The sequence below is a fragment of the Globicephala melas genome, chromosome 11 (assembly GCF_963455315.2).
Source record: "Globicephala melas chromosome 11, mGloMel1.2, whole genome shotgun sequence".
Lineage (NCBI taxonomy): Eukaryota > Metazoa > Chordata > Mammalia > Artiodactyla > Delphinidae > Globicephala > Globicephala melas.
Genome location: NC_083324.2, coordinates 62,927,233 through 62,947,311, shown reverse-complemented (window position 1 = coordinate 62,947,311; position 20,079 = coordinate 62,927,233). Strand labels below are relative to the sequence as shown.

The 20,079-nt window shown below is 53.8% G+C and overlaps 2 protein-coding genes across 6 annotated transcripts; both read left to right on the top strand.

Moving 5' to 3' along the window:
* Nucleotides 1-620: 620 nt before the first annotated feature.
* Nucleotides 621-11,160, top strand: TAPBP (TAP binding protein). 4 transcript variants are annotated; one of them, XR_009566046.1, is made up of 8 exons: nt 621-756; nt 889-1,059; nt 1,293-1,553; nt 7,860-8,258; nt 8,661-8,995; nt 9,093-9,182; nt 9,316-9,353; nt 10,045-11,160. XR_009566046.1 is itself a non-coding variant. In XM_030871090.2 (8 exons), the coding sequence occupies exons 1-8, from the start codon at nt 720-722 to the stop codon at nt 10,054-10,056; spliced, it is 1,350 nt and encodes a 449-aa protein (XP_030726950.2). In that variant the 5' UTR covers nt 621-719; the 3' UTR covers nt 10,057-11,160. The 4 variants fall into 4 exon arrangements, 2 of the variants coding, with proteins under 2 accessions (XP_030726950.2, XP_030726948.2); XR_009566047.1 differs by having other exon boundaries at nt 9,093-9,188; XM_030871090.2 differs by having other exon boundaries at nt 8,661-9,002.
* A 125-nt stretch (nt 11,161-11,285) lies between these two features.
* Nucleotides 11,286-19,865, top strand: RGL2 (ral guanine nucleotide dissociation stimulator like 2). Of its 2 annotated transcripts, none has more exons than XM_030871077.2 (18): nt 11,286-12,023; nt 12,248-12,456; nt 13,724-13,807; nt 14,063-14,241; nt 14,372-14,422; nt 14,512-14,809; nt 15,080-15,331; nt 15,414-15,517; nt 15,611-15,695; nt 15,771-15,839; nt 16,007-16,081; nt 16,705-16,737; nt 16,858-16,979; nt 17,076-17,171; nt 17,254-17,365; nt 17,474-17,764; nt 18,403-18,517; nt 18,626-19,865. In XM_030871077.2, exons 2-18 carry the CDS (start codon nt 12,289-12,291, stop codon nt 18,835-18,837), a joined length of 2,346 nt encoding a protein of 781 aa, XP_030726937.1. In that variant the 5' UTR covers nt 11,286-12,023; nt 12,248-12,288; the 3' UTR covers nt 18,838-19,865. The 2 variants fall into 2 exon arrangements, with proteins under 2 accessions (XP_030726937.1, XP_060164961.1); XM_060308978.1 differs by having other exon boundaries at nt 12,248-12,477.
* The last annotated feature ends 214 nt before the right edge of the window (nt 19,866-20,079 follow it).

The following is a 20,079-nucleotide window of genomic DNA, read 5'->3' as shown; positions in this document are numbered from 1 at the left end:
TGCAAGTGGTGGGGGGGAGGGAGGGAGAGGGGACTTGTTGAGCATCCTGGAGTCGCTGGGTCGAGGGTCAGGTGGTTGTAGTCTGTACCTGAAGTCTGTGTTTGCGTAGTTGTGGGGACCAGGACTTTGAGCCCCACCCTTGTCCTAGAACATACCCTGCCCCCCAAAAGGATGTGCCCCTTATTTCTACCCTAATCCCTCTTCCTCCACCTTGGGGGTCCCCCACCTCCATTCTCACTGGGGAGTGGGGGAGTGGAGACAAGGAGTAAGTCGTAGGAGTACAAGGGTTTTATTTTAAATCTTATTTTTTTTAAACGGTGATTAAAATATTTATTGGTCATTTCATTTGCCTTCCCGACAACCCCTATGTGTTTGCTGGGGACCTGGCCCAGGTCGGGGAAGGTGGAGTAAGGGTTCTCAGGGAAGTGGATTCGGGGTTGGGGTGGACAGGAGGGGGTGCCTCTGGTGTGGGAAGGCTCCCGGACTCTGTGGTGCTGGGTGGTTCAGGAGGGCTGGGCGGGGCTGAGTTCCCCAGATCAGAACTGGAGAGGATGTTCCGGGATCCCTGCCCAGCCGGCGGAGGAAGCACCTGCCTCCCCCGAGCCCTCCCCTAGCCGGAGCGGAGATTTCCTCCGCCCCTCCTGCCGGCCTTTGGAGGAAAGTGAAAGTGAAAGTTAAAGGGGGAAAGCCGGCTTCGGAGCTGAGAAGATCGCGGCGCCATGAAGCCTCTGTCCCTGCTCCTCGCTGTGGCTCTGGGTGAGCGAACCCCACGACTCTTAGCCTAGGGAAGCGGTGGGAGGTGACTGCCACCACGTCTGGGGGTGGGGTGGAGGAGGTCGGGTCACCTGACGTTGGGGCCGTCCCCTCACTCGCGCCCATACCCCCCAGGCACGGCGACCGTCGTCTCGGCGGGACCCGCAGTGATAGAGTGCTGGTTCGTGGAGGATGCGGGCGGGGGCCGGTTGTCCAAGAAACCCTCTGCACTGCTGCTGCGCCAGAGCTCGGAGAGCCCACCTCCCCGGCCGGACCTCGACCCAGAGCGCTACCTCAAAGTGCATGGTGAGTCATGCTGGACTCGCTCCCAACTCTGTCGCCTCCACCGAAACCCCCTGCTCTTTAGGTCTCACAGTGACCTCGGGCCTCAGTTTCCCCCTCTGTAAAATGAAACTGGATCACTTTTAAATCTCTCGCTACCGGGTAGTCTGTACCTTTAAAATTCCCTGGACGCTGCTCTCCCCTCCCCTTTCCTGGCGGAGATTCTACTGCAGCAACTTCTCTCTCTGTGCTCACAGACCCCGCGGGCACCCTCCTGGCCGCCTTCAGGCGATACCCGCGGGACGCCCCCGCGCCACGCTGCGAAATGAGCCACTACGTCCCGCTTCCTGCCTCGGCGATCTGGCTCAGCGGCTTGACCCCGGAGCAGAGCTGCCCGCGGGCCCTGGATGGGAGGTGGCTCATGGTCAGCATGTCCAGCCCGGTCCTCAGCCTCTCCAGCCTTCTTCGACCACAGTCCGAGCCTCAGCCGGAGCCTGCTCTCATCACCATGGCAACAGGTAGCTACCGAGGGGAAGTAGAGATAAACGGGTAGATTCTAAGGGTCCAGATCAGCCGTTAACTCGCTATGTGGACTTGAGCGAGTCATTTCCCTAGTCGGGTCTCAGTTTCTTTATTTATAAATCGAGGCAGTTCAGCTGAAGTTAAGATGTCTCTACCGGTTCTTCTAGTCCCAGCCTAGTTTAAACAAAAGTGCGGTTTGGGGCGGGGCTTTGGAGCCAGGCGGGGGTTCCTGACACCCGACCTTAAGAAACTCGCTAGGCGACAGAGTTGGGAGGGTCTCAGAAACAGGAACTTTTGCACCTTTCCTCCTAGATCTTGCTAGGCTCCCCCACATTTGCGGTTCACCCAGTTTAAAAAAACAGCCTTCGCGCCCCACCCGCGCCCACATCCGGCACTGCGGCAACCAGCAAAGCGCAGGCTCTTGAGCTCTAGCGCGTCGACCTCCCTTGACAGACCCTTCCCTATGGCGCGTGATGATGCCCTGACTCTGTGGTCACCGAATGGTGGGCTTGAGTGCGTGGAAGGGAAGCGGCAGATCTAATGGTTCCCGCTGCAAGGGCCACTTACTGCATTGTGTGACGCAGTTTGAGGCCCAGGGGTCGGGCACCTTGCTGGGCTGGGGCGCAGGGAGGGAGTGGGCCGATAAAGCAAGAATGGGGAAGATATGACCGGGATTTGGGATTTCTCGGAGGTCTTCTCGAGAGGGTAGGTAGGATATTAACAGAGTCCTCGGCTTCCTTCAGTCTTGTGCGATTTTATGGAAACAATACAGCCTGACCGGCTGGTCAACCCCAGCCGAGCCCTACACCCTCCCTTCCCCAGTACCTTCTCCCTGCCACCCTCATCACTGAGAGAGAATCACCCACGGGGCTCAGCACCCACCCTGAAACCCTCACATCTGCCTACACCTCCATTCTTAGTCCCCAGACCTCGCTGTGGGCAGGGGCAGAGGCAAACTGCTCCTTGTGGGGACAGTAGCTCTCTCTAGTGGGTAGGAATATTTCCCAGGCTGTTGGCTTCACAAGGTGGGGTGAGAATGTCCTTTTCTCTCTGAATATGCTTTTCCAACTGTAAAATGTGGATGGTTATTTCCCATCTGCCTTCCCATTGTAAAAATCAAGCGAGACACTTTGTTAATTTATTCACTGATTAAATATTTATTATCACCAAGAATAAATTAGGGCCCAGTAGTTCTCAGTCCAGGCTGCAAATAAGAATCCTTTTGGAGGTTATACTGAAATCTGAGTTTTATTCCAGATGAATTAAATCAGAACCTCTGGGTGGCCTTGGTTACTTTTAAGGGTCACAAAGGTGATCGGATGTAGAGTCTACTCTCAGGAAGGTTCCCATCAGATTTGTCTTGGGTAATTGTAGAGTAGAAAGTGACTTGGACCATAAAAGAAGTGCAGATAGGGAGCCATGGGCGTGTGCCCAGGAGAGAAAATTATTGCATCTCACCCACCACCAGGGGTGAAAACTAGTTGCTGTGTTCAGCCCTCCTTTTCAAGCATTCCTACTTGATTAGGGATTTAAGAATGTGAAAGTTTTGTTTCAATGTAAAGTTAAAAATGAACTCTTTCCAGGGTCACAGATCATCAGTAATTTTGCTAGTATGCATTTATACTTCATTTCTTACCAAATTAGTTGTCAAATACTCTAAAATGTTTCTTGAGAAATATACTTTTGTAATATACTTGTGTGTATAGTATTTAATTCTCATCGTTCTTTTAAAATTGTTATAGAAAGTTTCAATGACACACTAAAGTAGAGAACAGTAAAATGAACCCCCCATATACCCATTATCTACTTGTATAGTTATTACATTTTACCAAATTGTTTTACCTATCCTCCCCCAAACTTCTGTTCTTTTTTGGAGGTATTTTTAAGTATATCCCATCGTATTATTTTACTCATAAGTACTTCAGTAAGCATCTCTATCATATAAGGACTTTAACAACCCCCCCCACACACAATAGCATTATCATACCTAACAAAACAAACAGTAATTCCTTAGTATCATTTAACTCCTGGCTCATATTAAATTTCTCCCGATTGTCTCAATGATGTTATTTTACAGTCTGTTTGCTTCAGTCAGGATAAAAAAGAGGTCTATATATTCTATTTGGTTGTTGCAGCTGCTTGGGCTGCCAAAACAAAATATCATAAACCAGGGGGCTTAAACAACAGGAATTTATTTTCTCAGTTTTGGAGGCTAGAAGTCCAAGATCAAGTCCAAGATCAAGGTGCTAGCAGGGCTGTTGTCTGGTGAGAACTCTCCCCTTGTGGTTACAGATGGCTGCCTTCTTGCTGTGTCCCCACGTGGAGGGGAGAGAGAGAGCTGCGGTGTTTCTTCCTCTTCTTATAAGGGCACCAGCTCTATCAGGTTAGGGCCTACCTTTATGACCTCATTAACTTTATCACCTCCTCCTAGTCCCTATCTCCAAATACAGCCACATTGTGGGTTAAGGCTTCAACATTTGAATTGGGGGGGTTGGGGGAGGGAGAACCACAGACATTCAGTCTATAACAGTTTTGTCTCTCTTTTTTAAAAAATTTATTTATTTTTGGTTGCCTTGGGTCTTCGTTGCTGCATGCGGGCTTTCTCTAGTTGCAGTGAGTGGGGGCTACTCTTCATTGCGGTGTGCGGGCTTCTCGTTGCGGTGGCTTCTCTTGTGGAGCATGGGCTCTAGGCACGCGGGCTTCAGTAGTTGTGGCTCACGGTCTCTAGAGTGCAGGTTCAGTAGTTGTGGCACATGGGCTTAGTTGCTCCGTGGCATGTGGGATCTTCCTGGACCAGGGATCGAATCCTTGTCCCCTGAATTGACAGGCGAATTCTTAACCACTGCGCCACCAGGGAGGTCCCAGTTTTGTCTCTTAAGTCTCTTTTATTTGTAATTGCCCCACCCCTTTAAATGCTATTGATTTGTCATTTGTTCTGTAGAAGTTCCCACATTCTATATTTGGCCAATTGTTTCCTCATCCTGTCATTTCCTTTGTTCCTTTTCCCTCCATATTTCCTATAAATTGGTAGTTAGAACTAGAGGCTTGATTAGATTTGGGTTTAAATTTTTTCAGTTATATATATATATAGTACGCGGGCCTCTCACTGCTGTGGCCTCTCCCGTTGCGGAGCACAGGCTCCAGATGCGCAGGCTCAGTGGCCATGGCTCACGGGCCCAGCCACTCCGCGGCATGTGGGATCTTCCCGGACCGGGGCACGAATCCATGTCCCCTGCATCGGCAGGTGGACTCTCAATCACTGCGCCACCAGGGAAGCCCCAGTAATATTTTATAATAGTTTCTACCATTCACTTTTTAACAGAAAAGCATAAGCCTATATAATACAAGCTGCAAAACAGGTAGAAATTTCCTTACCAACAGGTTCTGGCCCTGTTGTGTTTACATTTGTATTTTTACAGAGTCCAGGTTGTGGGATGCAGGTCTAAAATTGCTTCATAATCCCATATTAAAGAGCACTGTTAGCTTAAGGTTGAACTGTAAAACCTTTAGGTTTTGTTTATTAATCCTACAGATTGATTCTTACAATTCAAAAATGTATTTTTGGATTTTAATAAACTAAATGAAATTGCTTACTTTTTTTTACTCTATTGAACAAAAACAATCCCATGAAGTTCAGAGAAGTTTAACCTTATAGGCCTTAGAAGCTAGGATTGAAAATTACACAAAAAAAGGGGGGGCTTCCCCGGTGGCGCAGTGGTTGAGAGTCCGCCTGCCGATGCAGGGGACACGGGTTCGTGCCCCGGTCCGGGAGGATCCCACATGTGGAGTGGCTGGGCCGCTGAGCCTGCGCGTCCGGAGTCTGTGCTCCGCAATGGGAGAGGCCACAACAGTGAGAGGCCCGCATAACGCAAAAAAAAAAAAAAAAAAAAAATAGGGAATTCCCTGTCAGTCTAGTGGTTAGGACTCTGCTCTTTCACTGTTGAGGGCCTGGGGTTCAATCTCTGGTTGGGGAGTTAAGATCCCGTAAGCCCCGTGGCATGGCCAAAAGAAGAAAAAAGAAAAAAAATTACATAAAAATAACCACAGAGGCTTCCCTGGTGGCGCAGTGGTTGAGAGTCCGCCTGCCGATGCAGGGGACACGGGTTCATGCCCCGGTCCGGGAAGATCCCACATGCCGCGGAGCGGCTAGGCCCGTGAGCCATGGCCGCTGAGCCTGCGCGTCCGGAGCCTGTGCTCTGCAACGGGAGAGGCCACAGCAGTGAGAGGCCCGCGTACCGCAAAAGAAAAAAAAAATAAAAAAATAACCACAAGAGAAAAAAATTACTTCTACCTGGAAGACCCAGACATTTCTGGCAGTGGAACAGATCTGAAGGACATGAAGTAGTTAGATGTTGGAGAAAATGGGGGAGGGACATTAGAAACCGAAGGAACCAAAGCAAAGAAAAGCCCAGTGACTAGAGTTTCTGCTGGTCGCAAGAAAGGGATTCTATGTGGCTGGTTCTTAGGGTGCAAGAGAAGTCTGGAAAGATGGGCTGGATTACCAAGTACTGTGAAAGCTGGAGTTTATAAATGATAGTGAACCATCAGGAGTTGTGTGTGTGTGTGTGTGTGTGTGTGTGTGTGCCATTTTTCCAAAAGCCTGTTATTTTACTTGATTCCTACAAAAGGTGGCAAGGATTAGATCATTGGACTAATGGGGAAAATAGAGATTAAGTCCTTTTCCCAAGATACCCAGCAAGTCCATCATGATGATGATGACAGTAATGAAAATAGTAACAGCTAAGCATTTTCTATATGCCAGCTCCTGTTCTAAGCACTTTATAGGCATAATCTTATTTATTCCTCTCAACAACCGTAAGAACTAGGTACTGATGTTATTCCCATGTCACAGATGAAGATATATGAGACACAGAGCAGTTAGGTAATTTGCCCAGGGACACACAACTTGTAAGAAGCAGGGCTAGGAATTGAACCCGGGCCATCTAGCTCCAGCGTGTGCCTTTAGTTGCTGGCTTCCTAGGTAGCTGGGATTTTTAAACAGGCAAGTGCCCAGATCAGATTTGTAGCCACGCTATTTGGTTTCAGTGTGGAGGATGAAATGAAAGGGAGAGAGATACTGATAGAGGATAGGGAGACCTGAGAGGAGGCTGTTGTAATTGTCCAAATGTATATTGATAAGAACTTGAGTAGGAAACATGTAAGATCTATTTGGGAGACAGAATTAGGGCCTGGTGGGGAGAGCACATAGCACATTATATTTGGCAATCTGTCTCCTACACAATTTGAAGGCAGGGGCTGCCTGTCTTGTTTACCACTCTCGTCAACCGTGAACATCCTAGGTGCTCAATAAATATTAGTTGAATGAATTAATTAGAAGAAGGAGTCTTAGGGACTCCAAATGCTTGCCTTTAGCGCCTGGGGGCTGGTGGTGATCATTGGTCAAGGCAGGTAAGATGGGCATTGGAGCCGAGTGGGGAAATGTTCTAGAGATGCTATTGAGTTGGGGCACGTTACATTTGTCTGGCAGATGGTTGGCTGTAATCACACCAAACACTTTTGTAGTCATACTGTGTTCCAGGCACTGTTCTAAGCAGCTTTCATATATAGATGTCTTTGTTATCCAGAATCAGGAACTGCATATGTCTGAGTAGCAGGTGTTAAGTGATTTAACCTTCACTACAACCTCATGGGATAGGTACTATCATCATTATTATCCCTATTTAGGAGATTCAGAAAGTGAAGAGTAAAGTAACTGTTCCAAGGCCATATAAATAGCTGCAGAGTGGGGATTAACCAGGGCAGCCAGGCTTCAGGCACTCAACCAGCATATACTGCCTCAGTAGATCACAGATGTCTGTGTTCAGGTCTAGTCTAGAGCCAGAACCTTCCAGAGTCAGTAAATACTCTGCATAGCACCATAGGGTTGACAGTCATGAATCATCACTTCTTCACCAGCAAACCAAGAAGGGCCTGGCTCTTCAAAGGTGGGCGTGGAGGCTGGTGGGCTGGTTCAGGTTGTGTCAGGGCACACTCAGATCCCGCTGACCCCAGAGCTGGTGCAGCACGGGCTGTGTGTTCCGAGCAGCCTTCAAGGGCTGTACCCACTCACTGCCTCTATTCACCGTGAGACCTCTCTGCTCACTCTGAGTCTCACTGGGTCCCGCCCAGTCCCAGGGCAAAGGGGATTTGCAGGGAGGGCTGGAAGATGGTGAGTGTCAGAAAGGAGGTGTCGTCAGAGGGGTGGGTAAATTAGAGTCGAGTCCCCCCCGTAACTCCATTTCTCTATTTTATTCTCTTTCTTCCTCTCCCCCTCCCCACCTTCCTCTCCTCATCTTCCTCAGCTGTGCTGACTGTCCTCACTCACACCCCCACCCCTCGCATCCGATTGGGACAAGATGCCCTGCTGGACCTGAGCTTCGCCTACTCGCCCCCCACCCCCAAGGCTGCTACCTCTCTGGCCCCAGGTCCCCCTCCCTTTGGGCTGGAATGGCGACGCCAGCACCTGGGTAAGGGGCACCTGATGCTGGCTGCAACTCCTGGGCTGAGTGGGCAAATGCCAGCTGCCCGAGAGGGGGCGGTGGCATTTGCTGCTTGGGATGATGATGAGCCCTTGGGGCCGTGGACCGGAAATGGGACCTTCTGGCTGCCTGCAGTGCAGCCCTTCCAGGAGGGCACCTATCTGGCTACTGTACACCTGCCATACCTACAAGGGCAGACCACCCTGGAGCTTGCCGTACAGAGTGAGTGAGGGGACAGGGGTCTCTGTGGGTAGAGGGTGATCACTGGGATTATGGGGACACCATGATGGGGGAAGGATGGTGGAGAAAAGGGTGCTGGGTGAGTAGAGGGAGACAGATTGGGGGTCCCTGAGAGTCAGGGGGGCAATGGGTAGAGGGTCCCTGGGAATCTGAGCGGCTTTGGGATGAAGGTTCCCAAATCTGAGGGAGTAGGGGTCCCTGAGAATGGGGGCTTTGGCATGGAGATTCCTGTGAAACACCAATGGAGAGATGGCAGGTTCCCCATCCTGGGAGGAGAAAACCCGAACCCCTCAGTATTGGGGAAGCCAGAGGTCACACTGAGGGCCTCTGAGAGAGGACGGTGTAGATTGATTCCCTCATGCTGCTTTCTTACTCTCTCCCCAGAGCCCCCCAAGGTGACCCTGACACCAGCACCTCTTATATGGGCTGCCCCCAGGGAGGCACCCCCGGAGCTGCTCTGCCTCGTGTCCCACTTCTACCCCTCCGAGGGCCTGGAGGTGGAGTGGGAGCTCTGGGGTGGCCCAGAGGGTCGCTTTCAGAAGGCCGAGGGGCAGAGATGGCTCTCCGCCCTAAGCCATCACTCAGATGGCTCCGTGAGCCTCTCTGCACACCTGCAGCCACCCCCAGTCACCACCGGGCAGCATGGGGCACGCTATGCCTGTCGTGTCCACCACCCCAGCCTGCCCGCCTTGGGGCGCAGCGCCGAGGTAACCCTGCAGGTAGCTGGTAAGAGCCTGAAATATGGAGAAATGGGGAGGGGTGTGGGGAGAGGTGCCTGGGAATTTCAGACTCATTCTTGCTCCTTCTGCCTGCCAGGTCTCTCTGGGCCCTCTCTGGAGGATGGCGTAGGCCTCTTCCTGTCTGCCTTTCTCCTCCTTGGGCTCATCAACGTGCTGGGCTGGGCCGGTGAGTGTAAGTCCCACCCAGGCTGGGACCCTTGACTGGCAGACATTCTCTTCCTCCTCCCAGAAGAAGTCTGACACCCATCCCTCTGCCCTTCTACTGCCCCATCCCATCCCTTCTAAATTTCTCTCCACAGCTGCCTACCTGGGAACTTCCAAGGATTCAGTGGAAAAGGTAACAACACTCTACCTTCCTTTATTTTTCCCTTCTCATTTTATCCCCTCTGCCCAACTCCTCACCCAGGAGGGAGGCTGCTGGCTTGGTGGGCAGAACCCAGACTTGGAATTCACACAGACCTGCATTAAATCCTGCCATCTCAAACATGCTACACCTCAGTTTCCTTGGGTGTAGGGGGGAAAAAACTGCTTAGGCAGTGCTGTCCAATAGAATTATAATGCAAACCACATACGTAAATTTAAATATATAATCTAGGGACTGCTTTAAAAAGGTAAAGAGATATCTAATATATCCAAAATGTTATCGTGGCAACATGTCATCAGTATAAGAAATTATAGTGTTTTTTCCATTCTAAGTCCTCAAAAACAGGAGTTTATTTTAAACTGGCAGCACACCTGAATTTGGACTAGCCACATTTCAAATGCTCAACAGACACAAGTGGGTGGTGGCTACCCTTCCGGCCAGCAGAGCCTCAGAGGGCTCTTGGAATGATTAAAAGAGAAAGGGCATCTCCTCTGGAAGATGCAGGAGCAAAAGCACTTGGCACAGTGCCAGGCTTAAAACATAGAAAATGTTAGCCTCTATCATCTGCCATCCTCTGTGCCCATGATGTTCATTTGTCTCTGGATTGACCATGAGCACTTCACCCTGCCCCGAATTCCTCACCTCCTTTTTACTTCTCTTCCAGAAAACACAGTGAGGCCAACTCACCACCATCCTGGGGAAGCCACCATCATCTCTGGTCTGAGCCACTGTAGTAACTCCCCCAAATTGTATACCCTTGGTTCGTGCCCCCTCCAGTCTCTCTCCAGTGAGCAGCTGCTTTCTGAAAAGACAAAAGACATTCACCTTCTTAGGGCTCTAGAGCAGCAGTTATCAAAATTTTTGTTCTCAGGACCTCTTAAAAATTATCAAGGACCCTACAGAGCTTTTGCTTATGTGGGTTATAAACTATAGATATTTATTGTACTAGAACTTAAAACTGAGAACAATTTAATACACAGAAAGACACAAGCACACGTTCCATTAGCTGTGGCGACGATGTCAATACACGTCATGTAGCTTCAGGAAAACACTGTACGTTTTTTAGAGAATGAGAATGAAAAGGCAAATAACAGTTTGCGATTGTTATGAAAATAGCCCAAACTTCGCATACCCCCTGAAATAGTCTCAGGGACCTCTGGGACAGAAACGGGTGCTCGAGAGGCAAAATCCATTCTTCTTGTCCTGGCTTGTGTATCCCTGCGCTCCAGCCACTGCTTACCTCTTCAAGCCCGCCTCGTGCTCTCTCCGGCCCTCTTCTCAATGCTTATCACACCTACGGCTGATCCTTTTCTTCAATAGCCTCCCACCTTCCCTGGGTCCCAGAGCGCTGTTCCCTCTGCCTGGTCCATCCTCGCCCTTCCTGGGCTCCAGACCAGGTCAGCCTTGTCATTCCCTCAGATCGCCGCGTGTCCCTCTTGTGCGGTTCACCACGGTTGTATTTAAGTGATTGTGCGAGTCGTTGTTAAATGCTTGTTTCCCTGCCCGGACTGTCGTCTCCTCGAAGGCGAGGATGAGCCTGTCCGTCCCCTGGTGTATCCCCCGCGCCGGCACAGGGCCTGGCGCCCGCTGGAGGGCGCTCAATATAAGAAGTTAGTCTTTTTGCGTCCTAAGAATTCAAAAGCAGGTGTTGGATCAAATAACTATTGGAGGAAGGAAGCAGCGGCTCGGCTTAGGGACCTCCGAAGGTCAGGACGGTCGGCCAGACTGACGCGGGGAGCGGGTATAATCGTATGGGAATAAACTTGTTCAGTGCTTCCAACGGGTGCCTTAGTTCTTCCCCAGGGATCCCCTTTGCAAGCGCGAGAACACTTCCAATCGCGTGTGGTTCCTTCCAACGACCCCGCCTCTCAAATGCCTCGGCTGCACCCAATCCCCCTTCGGAACTGATTGGGGTCGGGCGCCACTAATGGCGGACAGGACGCCCTGAAGAAGCCGGCCCTAGAGGGGTGACAGTACGTGAACCGAGATCCAGGCCCTGGCGTCGGAAACCCCCGAGCGCCGAGTCACGAACCGGACGTGGCGGCTTCCTGCTCCGCCCCTTTCCGAGGGGGCGGGAACCCAGGGCTCTCAGGAAAAGCCGGAGTGGATTTCCGCCCGCTACACGCGCGGGTGGGGGTGGGAGTGGAACCCCGCGGGCTGGAGTAACTGTGTCCGTCCCCGCCTAAAACGCTTCCCGCGGGAGTTTTAGCCTAGTGGTTGTGTTAGGGGAGAGGAATGTCAAATTTGGCTCCTGCCCTTCCCCGGGGGCTGGAGACTGAAATCTTTATATCAGTTAAGTGCGGGGCGATTTGGGTTCCAGGATCCCCGAGTCCGGGGGGCCCGAGGACAGCGGAGCTGGAGACCCGGGCTCCTGGGTCCCGGCCCCTGAGTGTCTAGCGCTCCTCTCGTCCGCGGCCCTGGCTCCTGTCCTCACTTCCTTCCCTTTTTGGCTCCTGCTCGCGGAGCGGGCGGACGTGGGGGGAGCGGAAAGGGCGGGAGGGCCCGGGAGTCTGGCGAGGGGGTGGGGTACAAGGGGGTGCGGAAAAGCCAGGGAAGGGACTCGGTCCGGGAACTTGATCAGGGGCCGGAGACCTACGGGAACAGCGGCCCGGGACCCTCGCTGCCCCCACCCCTCCTGAGCAGGTCAGAGCCAGAGCACCCTGTGACCCTGCCCGTTCCCGTACTCGTGACCCCCTCATCCCCAAAATGCAAGGCCCCCCATATTCCACCCCTGTATCCCTCCTTCCCCCCCGCCCAGCCTCCCTTCAGGACTCCCATCCGGTTACCTAGAACCCACCCGCTTACCTCCCCTCCGGATCCCCCGCGTCCACCTGACTCTCCACCTGACCCCTCCTGTCTCTCCCCAGGCGCCCCCATGGCCCGACCCCGCTGATTCCTTCACTCGGCCATGCTCCCGCGGCCCCTGCGGCTGTTTTGGGACACGAGCCCCCCCGGGGGAGTCGTGCTGAGCAGCTTCCGGAGTCGAGACCCCGAAGAGGGTGGGGGCCCAGGTGGCCGGGGCGTGGGCGGGGGGCAGGAGGAGGAGGAGGAGGAGGAGGAAGAAGAAGACGACGAGGTGAGACGCGGGAGGTGGGAGGTAGGGGGCGTGTATATTTCTGAGACTCTCCACCTTTTGGTGTCTGTGTCCCTTCATCTCTTCCTACCTCAGCTACTTCCGCGCCTCTCGCTGGTGTCTGCCTGTCTCCCCGCTGCGGGGAGTCCCGGCGTTTCTGTGGTTCTGTGCCGCAGTGTGACTCAGGACCTGCCCGCAGGAACCTGCCCTGTTCCTGCCAGGAGCGTCTGGCTGGCTGTCCTGCGGGTCTCTGGCCCTCTCCGCCTGTGCCCGAGTGTGCCCGTCTCTCTGGGCTTGGTGTCTAGGTCCCTGTCTCCCTCCCTGTTTTTGTTTGGCGGGGAGGGGTTTGTTTCCACAGTAACCCGCTCCTCTGATTCCGGGATTGGGGAGGGAACCCTTTGACTTCGTGACCCCTCCCCCCTCTCCTGCCGGGCTCTCGGTGGAGGCGCGAAGCCAAGGTTCTTGGACCTTGGAGGGACCATCCCGGGCTGAGTGGCGGGTGGTCACCTGCTTTTCTCCGGGACTAATGGCGGTGGCCAGGAGTATGACTGGGGCCTCGGGAGGCGCCAAAAGTTGGATTTGAGGCCCCGAGGCTTTGGACTCCTGGGTCCAGAGTCTGGGTGAGGGCTGGGTGACTAGCAGGGCTGGTTTTTCGGGATCGGTTGGGGGAGGGGCTGGGTCACATGACACTCTGAGTCTTTCCCCCACATCATCCCCACTTCCCCTTCTTCCTGTACTGGGATCAGAGCCGCCACCTCGAGGGGGGTCTCCAGGGCTGAGGGACCCGGGGAAAGGGGGCTAAGGGGAAGGACTAACTCTTTGGGCTTGGTCAGTTCCTGCGGGGGAGGGCGGAGCATGCGGCTGTGCCTGTGACTGAGGTTTCAGCTTCTCAAGGTCTCTGCCTCAGGCTTTCTGCCTCTCTCGCTTCCCGTCTCCTACCCTTTGCACCTTGATTCTCCGCTGTTCTGGGGTTCAGCTCTGGGGGGAAGGGGCTACAGCGGTCTCCAGGACCAGGGTTCCTGCATTCCATCCAGCCCCCCACGGCAAACCCCTAGACTCCACCGGGCCCTGAGGCGGCTTGCGGGGGGCTGTCTGGGCCCCAGTGGGGGAGACCTGGGGTCACCAGTCCCCCCCACCCCTCGTACTCGCTGGTATTGTCCCCCGCCGCAACAGGTGAGGGGTACAGAGGGAGGAGTAGGGCCTGGGGCTGAGGGTTGGGCAGTGGGGTATGGTGGGGAACTGTCTGACCTCCCCTTCCTTGCTCCTCCAGGCCCCTGTGTCTGTCTGGGATGAGGAGGAGGATGGTGCCACCTTTACTGTCACAAGTCGCCAGTATCGGTCTGTTGATCCCTTGGTGAGATCATAACTTTGACTTCACACCTCTGACCCTCCACCTCCCAGTTCCCCTTCCTCCGGCCAACTTTCTGGCCAGAGTGCCAGGTTGGAAGTTTGCAGACTGCACTCTGCTGTGTGACTTAGGTCAAGTCTTTTGCCCTCTCTGAATCTTAATACAGTGAGCCTGGATCATCTCCTAGGTCTGGGATTTCCCCCAGATATCTAGGGGCAGAGTTGAAAAAAGGGTCAGTGACTGGCCCTCTGTCTCCCCCAGGCCCCGAGGCCTCCCCCGCGTTCCTTCCGGAGGCTCCGAGCTGGCACTCTGGAGGCCCTGGTCAGACACCTGCTGGACACCCGGACATCAGGGACTGACGTGACCTTCACGGCAGCCTTCCTGGCTACTCACCGGGCCTTCACCTCCACGCCTGCCCTGCTAGGGCTTATGGCTGACAGGTCAGGGTCATAAGGGGCCAAGGGTCATTGACATGTCTGGACTTTCTAAAGCCGGAATATCCCGCCCAAATAGTCAAAGCCACTAGCATTTTGGAAAAAATGGACAGATAGAATCTCTTCCACTCCCCAGGCTGGAAGCCCTTGAATCTCATCCTACTGATGAGCTAGAGAGGACAAAAGGGTGAGTGACCCCTGATTCTTAACCTCACAGTTCCCTCCGCCCAGGCTGCAGCCTGACATCTGACCCCTGGCGGATTCCACTTCTCCCAGGGTAGCCATCTCTGTACTGTCAACCTGGCTGGCCTCTCACCCTGAGGATTTTGGCTCTGAGGTCAAGGGTCAGATTGACTGGCTTGAGAGCTTCTTGCTTCGGACAGGGTATGCAGCAGGGGAGGGTGTTGGGGGGGGCGGCGCTGACCTCATCCGCAACCTCCGGTCCCGGGTGGACCCCCAGACCCCCGAACTTCCTAAGCCCCTGGCCCTCCCCGGCGATCCCCCTGCTGACCCCACGGATGTCCTGGTGTTCCTCGCTGACCACTTGGCCGAACAGCTGACCCTGCTAGATGCGGTGAGACCTTGACCTCTGACCCCCCTGCCCCCTGCCCCCTACTAACCTGTCCCTGACTCCAGATCCTTAGCGTGCTTCCAATCCTTCCTGATCCAGCTCCCAGTCTCCTTCGCCCACCCAGTTTTGACCTTGCCCCCTTTCCTCTTGATTGTTGCCCTTCAAACCCTGTGCCCCTCTGGTTCCTTGGCCACCTGAGATCCTCACACCCCCGATATTGGAAGGCTGACCTCACTTGACTACAAACTTTAACCTCTAACCTCTGCCCCACAGGAGCTATTTCTCAATCTGGTCCCCTCTCAGTGCCTGGGGGGCCTGTGGGGTCACAGAGACCGGCCAGGACATTCCCACCTCTGCCCGTCTGTCCGGGCTACTGTCATACAGTTCAACAAGGTGGCAGGGGCAGTGGTCAGCTCTGTCCTGGGGGCTACCTCAACCGGAGAGGGGCCTGGGGAGGTGACCATACGGCCACTCCGTCCCCCCCAGAGGGCCCGACTGCTGGAGAAGTGGATCCGTGTGGCAGAGGTAAGAGAGAGGCTCGGCCCTACTAGGGACTGTGGTGTGGAAAGAGGCCCACAGCTGCGGCCCCCTCTTGTGAACCCCACAGGAGTGCCGTCTGCTCCGAAACTTCTCTTCAGTGTATGCTGTGGTGTCGGCCCTGCAATCCAGCCCCATCCACAGGCTTCGGGCAGCCTGGGGGGAAGCAGCCAGGTGGGGAGGATGGGGCACTGGAGTCGGGTAAGGGCTGGGAGGGGGGCAGCTGAGCCAGGGCCCTCCTCAAGACCACTGCCTCCTGCTCCCCAGGGACAGCCTCAGAGTCTTTTCCAGCCTCTGCCAGATTTTCTCCGAGGAGGATAATTATTCCCAGAGCCGGGAGCTCCTCCTGCAGGTGAGGCCTGTTCCCAGCATTCCCAGACATCCCCCCCACCCCCACCCCCATGTCTCCTTGTTCTGTCACCACCAGGAGGTGAAGCTGCAGCCTTCTCTGGAGCCAAATTCCAAGAAGTCCCCGAGGTCTGGCTCCCGGGGTGGGGTGAGTGACTAGTGGGTGGTGGAAGCAGTCTGAGGGATGGAAGAGGAGGCACAGCAGCGTGAGGAGAATTCAACTTGTTCTCTGAGGCAATGGGATAGGAAAGTGCGGAGAGATGGAGGGCCCTTGGATCAATGGCAGGGGTGACTGACTCTTACCTCTGATCTCAGGGTGTGGTCCCATACCTTGGCACCTTCTTGAAGGACCTTGTGATGCTGGACGCAGCCTCCAAGGATGAGCTGGAGGTCAGTGTGTGTGTGTGTGTGTGTGTGTGTGTGTGTGTGTGTGTGTGTGTGTGTGTGTGTGTGTGTGTGTGTGTGTGTGTGTGTGTGTGTGTGTGTGTGTGTGTGTGTGTGTGTGTATTGCGATAATGGAATGAGTAGGCCTCAGGGTCAGACAGACCTCCTTCCAGAAGGGGCTGCAAGGCAGAAGCACTGCCAGGACTCTGTTACTTCGGCAAGTTTGTTTAACCTCCTTGTGCCTTAGTGATTTGTAAATGGGAAACTAGTGACGTCTCTACATCAAGCTTTTATTATGAGAGTTAAATGAATTAACGTTTGGCGAGTGCTCAGAACATGCCTGAGATGTAAGCATATATAGTTTGCTAAATAAATCAATACTGGGATCTTGGGCAAGTTCCTTATCTTTTCTGAGCTCTAATTTTCTCAACTGTAAAGTGGACACAATTTTGACCCATGATGTTCTATTTAAAGGGTAAGGTAGGGGTCTTGGGGCATGATGGATGAGAGGGGGAGGAGGGGGAGGGCCAGAGGAGTCAGAGAGGCTGAGTGAAGTGAGTGTTTGGGAGAGGGGATGTTCTCTCTGTGGCAGGGTTGGGACCCTCACCCCATCCCCTTTATCCTTGCAGAACGGATACATCAATTTTGACAAGCGGAGGAAGGTGAGGGGAGCATTTGGGCTGGATGCTAGCTGTCCCTAGCTACATCCCAGGAAGGGGAGAGGAGGGCAGAGTCAGGGGTTCCTGAATTTTGGCGCCTGCAGTCTGTGGGCTCCTTCCTAGGAGTTTGCTGTCCTTTCTGAGCTGAGGCAGCTCCAGAACAAATGTCGTGGCTATGACCTCCGACCTGACCCCGATATCCAGCGGTGGCTACAGGGGCTCCGGCCACTGACAGAGGCCCAGAGGTGACTGGCTGGGTGCGGTTGGGACTCCAGGGCTCAGGCTGGGCGTGGGGGTCAGTATGTCATGCACTGACCTCTGCCCATTGCCCCCATCCCCAGCCATCAGGTGTCCTGTGAGGTGGAGCCATCCAGTAGCAGTGACCCTCCTGCCCCGCGGGTGCTTCGGCCAACGCTTGTCATCTCGCAGTGGACAGAGTGAGGGAGTCAGTGGTTGGAGGGTGGTCTCTTGGGGACTTGTCCTTCTCCCTCTGACCTTCCCAATGTCCTGCCACTCCAGGGTGCTGGGTTCTGTTGGAGGTCCCACACCCCTTGTCTCCTGGGACTGGCCGAATGTGGGGGCAGAGGAGGTGCCTGCAACCCCCGCTCCACTGCTGACCCGGCTGGCCCAGGTGAGCTCCGCTCCTGACCTCTGACCTCAACACTGACCCTGACTTCGTGAATCCTTCTTCCTTGACCTCCCTGCCTTCGTGCCAGTTCCCTGTGTCGTTTGTCCCCAGCACATGAAGTGGCCGTCTGTCTCATCTCTGGACTCCGCCCTGGAAAGCACTCCAGCCCTTCAGAGTCCCGCTGACCCCAGCCACCTCTCTCCCCCAGCCTCCTCCCCGAGGCCTTCTCGAGGTCACCGCCGCTCAGCCTCCTGTGGCTCCCCGCTCAGTGGGGGTGCAGAAGGGGCCTCCAGGGGGCCTGGATATGGGGGAGGGGGGCCTGGGCCAGGGGCCTCTGATTGCCGCATCATCCGAGTCCAGATGGAGCTGGGGGAAGATGGCAGTGTCTACAAGAGCATCTTGGTGAGGGAGCTGTGGGCTGGGAGGTGGGGTGAAGGATGGTGCCCCGAGGGACTAGAGATAGATGATGTCTTAGATGTCAACAGCCAAATGGGAGGATGATTTTACTTTTTTTTTTTTTTTTTTGCGGTACGCGGGCCTCTCACTGCTGTGGCCTTTCCCGTTGCGGAGCACAGGCTCCAGACACGCAGGCTCAGCTACCATGGCTCACGGGCCTAGCTGCTCCGCGGCATGTGGGATCCTCCCGGCCCGGGGCACGAACCCGTGTCCCCTGCATCGGCAGGTGGACTCTCAACCACTGCGCCACCAGGGAAGCCCTGTTTTTACTTTTAATTGACCTTTGGTTTTAGCAACCATGTTTTCTTTTGAAGGTTACTTTGCATTAGCTGGTGCACCTTGACCTTTGGGTGGCTGTATTAGATTTTCAGAACCAATAGCAGTTTCCCCACAGGAAGCAGCCCAGCAACTATGTGGGCTGGCGGATGGAGTACAGGGAGCCACCATGTTGGGTTTCCCTCGTCGCTTGAAAGTTTGGGTGCGGGTAACCTTTTCTGGTTGGGATTACTGGCTAGGGTTGGAAAAATGGAAAGCACAGGTCATCATGGCCAACTGATTGCTCTTTTGGTCTACTGTCCTGCCAGGTGACAAGCCAGGACAAGGCTCCAAGTGTCATCAGTCGTGTCCTTAAGAAAAACAATCGTGATTCTGCGGTGGCTTCAGAGTATGAGCTAGTGCAGCTGCTCCCAGGGGAGCGAGGTCAGAGGCTGGGAGGGCAGACAGACTCTGGAGGAGAGTGCATCCACATCCGGGGGGTTGTGCGGGGAATGACTGTGTTTGTGTTTGACACCCTTTCTGAACCTACAGAGCTGACCATCCCCCCCTCGGCTAACGTCTTCTACGCTATGGATGGAGCTTCACTCGATTTCCTCCTGCGGCAGCGGCGACGGCCCTCCACTGCTACACTGGGCCGTGCCAGTGGCCCTTCTGCCTCGGGAACTCCCCCAAGTGAGGGAGGAGGGGGTTCTTTTCCCAGGATCAAGGCCAAAGGGAGGAAGATTGCCCGAGCACTGTTCTGAGGACGAAGCCCTGTTGGCTCCTAGAACTCATGGTGGCCGTGCCAGATGTGGGGAGCCATCCTGAATGGTGGCAGTTGCCGCACTGGGGAAAAATCCAGAAGGATGGCCAACCACCCTGGGGCAGTGAAGCGCCACTGGTTTACCAGCCAGCCGAGATCCAGCCCTATGGGAACTGGTAATCTTGGTACCCAAGACGGATACCTGTGTATAGCTTCCCACTTTCCATGAATGCAGCACACAGCTAGTGCTGGGAAAAGGATCCGTTTCTGATTCCTGGCCACATCCTAACATGCTAAGGGCCAAGGAAAGGCCTGGAAGTAGGGGGAAAGGAAAAGCCTAGAGGCTCTGAGCCCCAGGGGAAGGGAATGGTAAGAAAAAGGTTCTAGTAGGAGTTCCTCTTCCTAGTCTGGGGGTTCCTGTCACTGTGACAACACTAATAAACCAAAACACTACCTGAACTCTACTCCCGTCCTTGCAGTGTGTACGAACTAGCTGCTTGGAGTGGGGGTGGGGAGTTGGCTGAAGGTAGACACCGTGGAAAAAGAGGGGCCCAATGTTCTCTATCCATGAAGAGCTGGAAGCAAGGACTTGGTGGAAACGGTTTCCTCAGAATGGTTTGTTCCTCCCCAGCAACCTCGCCATCCCTGGTCCCTTTATTTGCTCTTACATTTTTCTCCTCAGTTGCTACAAACCCATGTCAAGTACTAGCCATCCCAATTAAAGTGATCAGCATGAAGAACACCCCTGACTCTGAATTTGTAAGAAACAATTTTAGGACAAAGAAATGGAAGAACAACTTTGTGGACAATGTACAAACTGGGAGACCTTACAATATTACAATGCATTATGTGCTGGGGCTTGAAATCAGTTTAAGCTACACTCAAATTCTAGGAAGAAAGAGACTAAAAAGAACTAATGTGCCAGGGCTATTTTGAGGATGACAAGAAATCATAGCAAAGGAGGGTCACCATGTTTCATTCTGGGGTCAGAGAATTGTGAGTTCTTCAATAAACTCACTTTCCCTGAAATTATTGTGTTGTAAATGCCCTTTTCATGTTTCCAACCAAGATATGGAAGAGTTAAGGGTTCCACATACAGGCAAGAATTAGGTTTGAGACATTTCGGATTTTAGTCTCAAGAAAGAAGGGTTACTCTGCCACACAGAGATTCCAGTGCAAGGATCTGGACCTGAGAGAGTAATGCAAGTGATAAACATATAAGGTGGAAGGGACCAGGAGAATG